This window comes from Mandrillus leucophaeus, unplaced genomic scaffold (genome assembly GCF_000951045.1).
Source record: "Mandrillus leucophaeus isolate KB7577 unplaced genomic scaffold, Mleu.le_1.0 Scaffold868, whole genome shotgun sequence".
Lineage (NCBI taxonomy): Eukaryota > Metazoa > Chordata > Mammalia > Primates > Cercopithecidae > Mandrillus > Mandrillus leucophaeus.
The window spans coordinates 282,984-294,177 of NW_012109452.1; the positions used below are offsets into that span (position 1 = coordinate 282,984).

The following is an 11,194-nucleotide window of genomic DNA, read 5'->3' on the forward strand; positions in this document are numbered from 1 at the left end:
GGGACAAACTCCCTTGTTTAATTTCTGACATTTCTCCTATTCTGTTCCAGACTTAAGCAGCTCAGGTCTTCTGGCTTTGAATGCCTTTGCAGGTCCCATCTGTGTTCTTTGAACTTGGCAGAAATTAGCTTCAGAGATATCTAAGCTAAGGTTCATATTCTGAAATGAACTGTCCCAGGTAAGATACTTTTCCTTAGCTCTTACTCTAAAATTTAAACTCTGGCTCTGGCCCAGCTGTATCATCTGGGTTTACTTAGGTCTACTGAGAGGTTTTATTCGGTACTGAGAGGTGAAAAAGGCAACAAAAAACAAGGACATGCTGCAGTCCTTCAAGGGCAATTTCCATATGTACTCACCTCAGGACACTTTGATTCTAAAACAGTGGCCCAAAGCCATTCATTTATGCATTATTTCAACAAATATTTGTAGAGTGCTTAGTATGAACCAGAGTCATTGGAGACAAACAGGGATGAGGTTTTACAGCTTTCCTGCAGAGTACATAATCCACAATGGGAGTATGTAAACCTACGATGTGCTATTAACTCCTATGTTTATTGAAGAAAAGCAAGCAAATTTTCAGCGACCCATTAAAGTCGGTTTCATAGAGAAACGTGAAGAGAGATTAGAGAGAGAAAAAAACTCTTCATGCCTTGCTATGATAAAGTTTATACAATGAACATGTATTACAACTACCATTAGAAAACAAAACATTTACATTTTTCAAATTTTAAAGAATCACTTTCATATTTCTAGGCCGGTTTATCATCAAATCCCCCAAAAAGGGTAATAATAAAAGGGGTAATCACACAACCTTTCAATCATTCATGAGTGAGTCACATACTTTATAACCTGGAAATTATATGTCATTTCTTACCCCCAATACAAATTTGAATTTCTTTATTCTCTGGGTTTTTCTCTTAGGATCATGCTCAAGTATTTTTTAATATAGTCATGGATTTTGTACATCTTTTCCAATAAATAAGATGGAGTTTTTATATTTAAACTTCTTTTTACAGATAAAGTGTTTGAAACTGGGGCTACAAAATAAATAAAGGATCTGTCTCAACAGTAAAATATGTCCCCCCTCCCCTCTAAGTGCATCTCCTAGTAAAGTACAGATGTATCTTCCTTTCTGAAAGTCAGATATGGAAAATTTAATTTCATGTTAATTTTTTGTAAATTCCTGAGTTTATTTTTTAATTTATCTTTTAAGCGAAAGCAAGTTTATTGGAGAAATACAGAAGCGAAAGAACGGCTGTTCCATAGGCAGAGCAGCCTTGAGTTTGTGTGTGTGTGTGTGTGTGTGTGTGTTTTGCTTTTTTTTTTTTTTTAATTTAGAAGTTTGCAGCATTTATGATAGCTTGAAATGGCTGAAGACATTTACGGCACTTTGTATTTTGTCCTCCATTGGGCCAAGGCTTTTCTTGTATCCTTTCTGCCATGGAATTTAAGTAATCAGGAAAATGTTAGAAAGGAAATAATTAGAAAAGATTGGAACAGAAATACTAATGATAGGATCTGTTTTAAAGCAACACAACATTCTAGAACACCTTTCCACCCCTTGACCAAGATTACTGTAATGACAGCACAGGTCCCTGTGAGCACCAGTAGCTACGAGGACATTTTGGACACTGAAATTGCATTTATATGAATAGGCTTCATTCTAGGACCTGCTTTGATTTCTTAAGGACTCACACTGCTCTATAGGTGCTGTGTATAGTTAAGTACAGTTGGGTGGCAGTAGGGATATAGAAAATTTTAAATGTAAAAAAATTAGGTAGTGAATCTTTTATTAGATCCTCTTTTCTTCTTTATAGAATAATTCATAGCAGGTTGATTTTCTGTTTAGGCAACATTGGGAAAAGCTATTTCCATTTTCTTTATTTAAAAAACTTTTATACGGCACTTAATCCATGATGACTCTTACAAATGTTGACTCATGTCTCATAACTACCTTGGGTTTAGCACACAGAGGTTAAATAATCTGCAGGTGATGCTCTGCAACTAAATGCAGGCAGCCAAGTTGTATTGCCCTGTGTTTGGCTAGGGGCAAGGGCTCTTATGCCTTGAACTGGGCTGCGCAGAGCTCTGTACTCTAGGCAGAGGCCATTCCTTTCTCCTCTCTTCTCTCTGTTTTACTCCATTCTCAGAGAGGTCTGAAACTGCCTTGGAGATTCACACTAAAGCCCTCTAAAACCTGATGATGAATCAAAATAAATTCTCTAAAACTGTAGAAAAAGTGATAGAGGCGTCGGTTTAAAAGGCTGAAATTCATGATCAGAAAGCAGCAATGCCTATGTTTCCAGAGAAAGCAGGTCCAACATCAAATACCAGAGAGTCTGATAGTAAATGGAACGTGCCTCTATGTGGGATCTGGTGTTCGTATTTCATCTGAAAGGATATCTGCTGCTTCAGTGGGAAGAGTGCTTGCACACCAGGTACCCACATCCCAGTGTCATGTGCTGTGCCGTCCAAAAACAGAGAACCAGAAATAGTCCATGAGGCTGCCAGACCCAGCAAGTCCCTCATGTCATAGATCAAATCTGTGACATATGGGAGTGACAGCCAGTGCCCAGCTTCAGAGTGATAGCCAATTCCATTATGTCATATATCAAATCTGAACCTCTGGTAGGGGGAGAAGGAGATCTCTAGGAACTTTTGGAAGTCCCAATATTTCAGAGGGAAGAAGGAAGTTATGCAGGATAGGAAAAAAAGAGGTCATGTTACAGCCTGGGCTTCCACTGAAACTAACACTGAATTCGACTTTTGACTGATAATCTGTTGCCACCAAATGGAAAACGTAAACAAGATATTCCATGTGTGATTAGAGAGTATGCAACACAAGGAACAAGCAGAACATTCTTCTCTGGAATCTGACCTGATGGCTGCTGTATTTTTACAGGGAGCATTGGTTTCAGATATATGTGAAATATGCTAAACCGAAAAGCAGAGACCGAATACAGAGAGAGGTTAATTAGATAGAGAATATGATATCTAGAAGATAGCTAGCCAAACAAAATCTAGCCTTCTAGGCCCTCCTTAATTTCTCTGAAATCCCGCATCCCAACCCTATTAACTAAGTAGTTATCACTGTCTTCTAAAGAGTTCGTGACTCCCTTGTTGTGGTTCTCAGGGATCCGTCCCAGCTCTTACTCTCCTCCCTGTCCAGGGTCCTTCCCCGCAGGCGGTATTTCCAGCGAGGTGGACTCAATGCCCTTCCAGGGATTTGGAGCAGAAGCGAATATCCCACACTCTGGAAGGCGAACCGGGGAGGCGGCACCAGTGGGTAATCAGCCACCGCCCACCACCCACCACCCAGGGGGCAGGGCCAGCTCTTTTTTTCCGTACTCGGGATCGACCTGGAGCTCCGAGAATTTCTCTGACCCGGGGGTTCCAGACTTTTCAGCCCCAACCATGCATTAAAACGGTTCACCGATCTCGCGCAGCCACAGAGCCTGGGCTGCAGGCACCTTCCTGTCAGTTCCCCTGCTCCTCGCACGCCGCCCGACCAGCCTTCTGAGCCTGATGGCCTGCGCCGCACCCCACGCTGTCCCCGGCCCTCCCTGGCTCCTGCGGGTGGCGCTGCTGCTGCTCGTGCTCCTGGTGGCCACCTGCCGGCGCGCGGCAGGTGGGTCCCGGCGCCCTGGGGTCCCCGGGGCGAGACACGGCTGGGGTGACGCGCCGCGCCAACAGTCCCGCTCAGCCAGCGAGTCTCTTCTTCCGTAGGAGCACCCGTGGTCACTGAACTGCACTGCCAGTGCTTGCAGACCCTGCAGGGAATTCACCCCAAGAACATCCGAAATGTGAACGTGACGTTCCCTGGACCCCACTGCGCCCAAACCGAAGTCATGTAAGTCCCGCGCTGCGCTACCGCTGCCACCGCCCGCGTCCCAGACCCTCCTGCTGCCCCAACCCTGTCCCCAGCCCGACCTCCTGCCTCACGAGATTCCCTTCCCTCTGCAGAGCCGCACTCAAGAATGGGCAGAAAGTGTGTCTCAACCCCACAGCACCCATGGTTCAGAAAATCATCCAACAGATGCTGAACAGGTGAGTTTGCATGTACACAGGCGACTGGGGCCGTTGGTCAGAAATACTGGCATCCGGTCCCCAAAAATAAAATAAGGGAAACCCAGGGGTTAGTTGAAGGACTAGAAATGTGATTATTATTTTCACAGTTAAAGTTGCCATTAAGGTTATTAATCTGCTCTGGTGCCAGAGGATATTTCAGTATTTCAGTGCCCTCCATTCCCGGGCCTAACCCCTACTGAAATAAGTGAGGGTAAATGTGCCTTTCTCTAAGATTATGTGAATTTGGCTAATGATGCTAAAATGCCTCCTACCTATTTCAGGATGTTTGTCTCACTCCCTCATGGGCATCAGACCTGAAAAGTGAACCCCCCTGATTTGGGGCACAGTGGGACTCTTAACTCTCCCTGGTGAAAAGTAGAGACTTTCCAGTCAGACCCTCATGAGTCGTTCATGTCTGGGCTCTACCTGTCAGTATCCTGAGTCTTAACAAAATCTGAAAACAATAATAGCTACTTCAAAACGTTTGCTGTGAACCTTAGGTGAGGTCATGCATGTAGATTTTTAACCTATGTATAACCCTTGTTTCACTTTTTGAAGCAAATAATACAGTTATGACCACAGGTCCACTATTTCTAGTTAAATAGCATCCCAGAGCCTGGGGCTTTATTTGGCTACACAGAACAACTTTCCTACAAGTAATAACCACTTAGTGTGGGCTAGGAGGAACGATCACGTTTGAAAAACCCTAGAAGGTAAGGATCTAAGGTGGGAAAAATGATCTGTGGGGTCAGTTTCCTGAGTACCTACTAACAGCATTTTTTCATCACAGTGGCAACGCTAACGGACCTAGAGAGAAAGAGAAAGCATATCCACAACAATTCCTAAAGGAATCTATTCTTAGAGGAATCAAAGTGAAAGAAGAAAAACAATTAGCTCCTGGGCGCACTTGGACTGTGTTTAATGTGTTTAACTGCTTCTTATGAAGGTACTTCTAATTATTCATATATGTATGTATATATGTATTTTTCAAAGCTTGTCTATTAAGGTTCTTTCTGATATTGAAAAATATGAATGTGTTTGGTAATTCACTGTACTGTCATTTTGAAAGGTATTTTTGTGTTAAACCAAAGTTCAGTCTTTACTGTCATCTAACTTGACGATGATGGATTTTACATGTTCTCCATTAATTAAATGGTGGGAAAGAGATCACATCATGCCAGACATTGTGATAGCAGCTAAAAATAAATAGTGGGGATCCAAGCCAATAGTCAGATCACTGTTAAGATAAATGCATGTATGTCCCATCTATTTTTGTAACTGTTTAGAAGAATGTCAGTTGTTATTGATCAAAACTGTCAAGATTTCTGATGTTGAAGCTATAAAAACAATGTTCTAATTATCCTTTGGATATTTTATGTCTTCCTTGTGAGACATGATGCTTTGTTTTGTATTAATTATGTAATGTTCCTCTATGATTTGGAATAATAGAGTTTATTTATCGATGTATTTTAACAGAAGAAAACCATGAAAATAAAACCTTTCCAAAAATATCATGCCTAGTTTTGTTTCATACTTTTCAACCTTTTGTTTTTCTTGAGTACTCAAGATGGTAGGACTTTACAACAGACCATGGCTCAGGTCCACTGGACAGTTGCCACTAGGCAGCATTTCCCTTGTTTCTCTCTTGTTCAAGAAAGCATATTTGATGCTTTTTCAAAGGCAGATCCCCACCTTTAAAATACATGTTTTATATAAAATATCCATCTTGTTTCACTACAACCAATCTATTATTCAATTTTACATCTTTAAAATTTTTCCAATTTTAATAGATATTTTTAAAAGAGCTCTCATTCAAATTAAGCTGTTAATGGTTTTCCGATTATGCATTTTTTTTCTTAATGAAGCTGGGAGCTACCTTACAGTAAAGTGGATTCTTTTTTAGAACTCAAGCAATTTGTGCAATGGAAAAAAGAAAAAGAAAAAGTGAGTGCCTGAGTACTTTACATGTGTAAAGGTCTAGTTGAGAAAGGTTTCATTTTCCAACCTTAATGGAGAGATAATAATTACTGAATTGAACGCAGATCCAGTTCTTTACAGGTGTGATAATGGTTTAAACGTTTTCTAAGCCTATAAATTTGAATTCAAATTGCCCCAGAATGGCAGGAGAGTACCTAGACTCCACATTAGGAACAAAGGCTGTCATCTCATGTTAGGGAAAGATCTGAGCCTTCTGGGAAAGAACACCTTCCAAACCCAAAAAGGAGACAAATTGGTGGAGGAGGGGAGAGCAAGGTTTTGTGTGTGTGTGTGTGTGTGTGTGTGTGTGTGTGTGTGTGTGTGTGTGTGTGTGTTTCTGATTCAGCACATGTCCCTGGACTCCTGAGCCCTAGTTTATTGCCTGCAGCAGAGGGAAGGGGCCTAGGTTGGTGCCTGGGAGCAAGTGCAGGCTTGTCCTAAGTAGCTGGGTAACTGTAGTCAGGAAACGATTACAGACTCTATTTCCAACCCTGAAAAGTGAGTATAATGGTCTCTATGTAACCCCAATGTTATGTTCTCAGAATACAAAAGATGAGATGGAAAAACAATTTTTAAATTGTATAGCAATAAATAAATGTGAACCATTCTGGAAGCTCTGTAAATGCCATTACCAACTTATCCTTGACTCAGTGACGTATGTTTTAGGCTGTGGGAAATAAAACTTCCTTGGATTCCTCAGTGTTCTTGTGAAAAGTCTTTTTCTATTCTTAGACCATGAGAATTAAATCTGTAGTCATTTTTTCTAGTTAGTGGATGGATCCAAAAGAATAATAAAATATCTCTAATCTCCCCCAAGAAAACCCAAAGGTTACATCCAGGACTTGGTCCCTAGATTAAGCCCTAAAGTGCTGGGGAGAGTGGAATGCCATCTTCCTAACTATTTACATATCAAAAGAGATGAAGCCCACAGAACCTAAAGACATCAGTAGGACACACAAAGTGAAGACCAGAGGGCTACTAGGTTCTAGGGGAAAGATATTTACATCCCAAAGGGTTGGAGTTAGGGCTCCAGCTCATTGTATTCCATGAAGACCCTTTCAGGAGGGTAGTGAGACAACTTCTTGCTTCTCCTTTACAAGCAGAAGGAAACATCTATTCCTCTCCTTACCCTATGAAGGATGTGTCCCAGTGTGTGAGACAATAGATGTGACTTTCATTGCATCACCTCAGGGGTAAGGCCCAAGGCAAGCAGGAGGCTTGACACACTTGATGAGAGGTATTTAGTAGGAAATCTGCCTGGGATCCAGAATCCCCTCTGTGTAAATTTTAAATTTTAAAATGTGGTTAAAAACCCAACATAGACTTCATTAATGATGTATGGAAAGAAGAAAGAAGATGCAGTCAGTTCATACGGTGATTAAGAACATAGGCTATGAATAATTGATGGATCAGGGAATAGAGTCCAGTTGTAACACCTCTTGTGTGATCTTGAGGTTAAGTTTCTTGATTAAACTTTATTTTCTCATTGTATTAAAAATGCTATACCTTTTTGTAGTTGTTACTAAATTTATGCATTATAATTATGTATGCAAAGAGCTAAGCAGTGCCTGAGAGATGGTAGTGGCTTTGGAATTTCTGGAACAAAGAGGGAGCAGTTTGATTGAAGATGGACGCAGTGTATTCGTATCTTAATGCTGCTGGAAAAAATGATCACAAATTTAGTACCTAAAAACAATATAAATTTATTGTCTTACTGTTTGGGAGACCAAAAGACAAAAATCAGTTTCACTGAGCTAAAGTCAAAGTGTCCACAGGCTGGTTTGTTCTGGAGGTCCTAGGGGAGAATGTGTTTCTTTGATCTTTCCAGCTTCGAAGGCTGTCTACATTCCTTGCCTTATGGTTTCCTTTCTGCATCTCCCTGCATCTCCAATGCATAGCTTCTTCATATCTTTCTTTCTGTCCCTTTGTTCTGTCACATTGCCTTCTGTCTAACTCTAATACCTCCTGCATCTTTTCTATAACAACACTGTGATGATATCTGACCCACTCAGGATAATTGGGGATAAAATTCTCATTTCAATATTGTTAATTTCATCATTTCTGCAAAGTCCTTTTTACAATATAAGGTGATATATTTATTGGTTCTACGGATTAGGACAATGACATCTTTAGGGGTCCATTATTCAACCTACCACAAGGTTTTGAAAGTCAGTGTTTGAAGCACATTTTATAGGCTAAAAAACATGTACATATTATGGAAAAGAAGTCTGAAATTGTGGGAGGAACCAAAATGATGCCAGCTCTGGCTAGTTTTCAATAAATGCAACTATTGTTAATGTTTCTAAATTAAAGAAAAGAAGACTTAAGTATTTTCTCCATACTGGAGAGCTTCAAACCAAACCAAAAAAGATTCATTACATAACTGGAGGGAAGGCATGAATTACCAGAAGACCAAGAGGAAGGTTTGGGTGGAAAACTTTGAGAGGGTCCCTGGATCAATGTTTATCTTTGATACTCGATCCCACTGTCATTTATATCAATGTATTATTGGAGCAAGCAGTAACAGCAAGAGTGAGTACCGCATTAAATTCTCTGTGAAAATTTGGAGTGCAAGGCAGACCTCCATTTAGGACATCGGGTTGAGGGGGGGTGGCAGATAGGGGTATTTGAGGGAATGGTACCAGATCATGAGGGCAGAAAACAGATGTTATCTGCATTTAAAGATCAGTCTTAGAGCAGTGTGATACAGCATGACATGTGACTCTGAGAGGCAAACAACAATGTCAATAGTACCTGAGACTTTTGGAGCAAATAAACTACAAGAGAAAAAGAGGAATGATGGATGACCCCACTCTGTTATTATGATTCCTTATTTGAGAATTATCCTGAAATCTCCTGTTAGAGATTTCCAGAAACTGGTGGGATGTGAGAGATAGAGAGATGGAGCTTCTGCAATAGCAGGATTGGGCAATGTTTCCTCTGCTGGAATATCAAAGTTATAAAACAGGAGTTCATTTGTACTAGGTTTCCCATAAAGACCGAGACAAAGGCTTACATGGCTATACCAATTCTAAGTCCACAAGCCCACATCTGGGGCCTTATCTTTAGCTGGGTATATGGTATCCCTGTGGAAATATTTTATCCTCTGCCTTAAGACTGATAGTGACAGATGACTGGGACGTGCCTTTTACTTTCAATAGTCTGATGGGGAAACATAGGATGATCTAGGGAGTGGCAAACAGATCAAGTGGACCTGGTCTCATAGCAGCAAGTCAGAGTACATAGAAATCTGCTCTGTGGGCAAGAAACAAATACAAGTCCACTTAATCTACTCCCCTGACAGAACTATCCAAATACAAAACAAGAAAGAGAATCAAGATTTTGAACATTAGTCCAAGAGTGTTGCAAAAAATGATGACATGAACCACCAGGCATAGTTGTTTTTGTGCATATTCTAGAACCACGGTTTCCTTCTGCTTCTCAGGGTTCTTCTCTGACCCTTGACTATAACCACTGCAGTGTGGACCAGAGGGAAGGTATGGACATCATAGCCAAACATGCTTGGAATGAGCATGGAATAAGTGTGGAATAAAAATCTCTACCATGTCTTGTGAACTTGCCAAATGACCTACCTCCTCTAAGTTTGAATTTCCTCATCTGTAAAATAAAAATAACCCTTGTAGGGTTGTTGTAAGATTTCAAGTTAATTCACAAAAAGCATATAGAGTAGTACTGGTACAAAGCAATACTCTGCAAATGGTTGTTATTAATACTATTTATAGTGTCTGAAGGAAATTTTTTTAAAAATCTCAAGACCCCCAAACTCCTTATGCCAAAATGAAAGTTAGGCCTGGAAGCTGAGTCATGCAACACATTCTTCCAAATGAATAACTATTACCAACATAATGCATTAGCCAGATCTCCACAGAAAGGTAAAAGGTCTCAGGTCTAAAACTAAAGTCTGTTTCAAGTCCATAGATTCCACACTGATAATGTAGATTACAAGCTTATGTTCCCAAGTGAAGAACAAAGACAAGAGGAGACTGATCTTTCCCCCACCTCCCCAGAAATGTTTGCATAATTGATTCTTCCTTTACTATTTTTTTTCTTCAAACATTCCCCTTATCTTATGCAAAATGTAGATTTACTGGGCACTAACTAAAGTCTCACGATAATGTAACCGTTTGCCATACTGCCTACCTGCCATTCTACCTACATGCCTTCCCCTGTTTAAGTAAATGTATAAATACTAAACCCCTTAAAAATATCTTTGGATGTTTGTCGCTTTTGTTTTTCCTGACCACACCTTGTTGCCCCATTCTTGCATTGTTGTAAAGAAATATCAGAGACTGGGTAATTTATAAAGAAAATACATTAAATTGGCTCACAACAACGATGATTACACAAGATGCATGATGCTGGCATCTACTTTTGGTGAGGAAGCCTCAGGAGGCTTACAATCATGAGCCTCAGGAAGCTTACAATCATGGTAGAAGGCAAAGGAGGACCCAACATACCTCACGGTGAGAGTGGGAGCAAGAAAGGAAGCAAGTGAGAATATACCACACACTTTTAAACAGCAAAATCTCAGGACAACTCACTCACTTTTGTGAGAAAAGCACCAAGCTATGAAGAATCTGCCCCAATGACCCAAACTACACCCACCAGGTCCCACCTTCAACACTGGGGATTGCATTTCAACATGAGATCTGGGGGGACAAGTATCTAAACTATTAATATATCAGTGCCCTAAAGCTGGCTTAATAAACCTTGATTGATTGAGATATTTGCCTCAGTCACTCATTTTTGTTATTAGTACCTGTCAGAATAAGCAATTATTTTTGAGAAAGGAGATATAAGGTAGTTCTAATGGAGTATTTAATGTGATTTAAAAATTTATATTGTCCTTAAAGCAGCTGAAGATCATGGTTATGCAGTAAGTTATTTGAAACAAACCTGAGAATCTGACAATCTTGGAATTTAAAGAGTCTACAATTCATTACAAGTTAAATATATTAAACTTATTATCAATCTGACATTGGGTCAAACTTCTCAAAATAGATACCTGTATTTGAAAACCTAATCACAATCTTTTTGACAAATTGTACAATAACTGCCATTAACTCCTAAATCAGCCCATGGGTGCCGCCGAAGAAGCATCGCTACAGTCTCTCTTCACCCTGCCATT

General features: G+C 40.3%; 1 protein-coding gene across 1 annotated transcript; it reads left to right on the top strand.

The window, feature by feature from the left end:
* Window positions 1-3,525: 3,525 nt before the first annotated feature.
* LOC105531130 (growth-regulated alpha protein-like) lies at window positions 3,526-5,012 on the top strand. Its single transcript, XM_011968961.1, has 4 exons — window positions 3,526-3,628; window positions 3,727-3,850; window positions 3,964-4,047; window positions 4,859-5,012. The coding sequence occupies exons 1-4, from the start codon at window positions 3,526-3,528 to the stop codon at window positions 5,010-5,012; spliced, it is 465 nt and encodes a 154-aa protein (XP_011824351.1).
* Window positions 5,013-11,194: the final 6,182 nt, after the last annotated feature.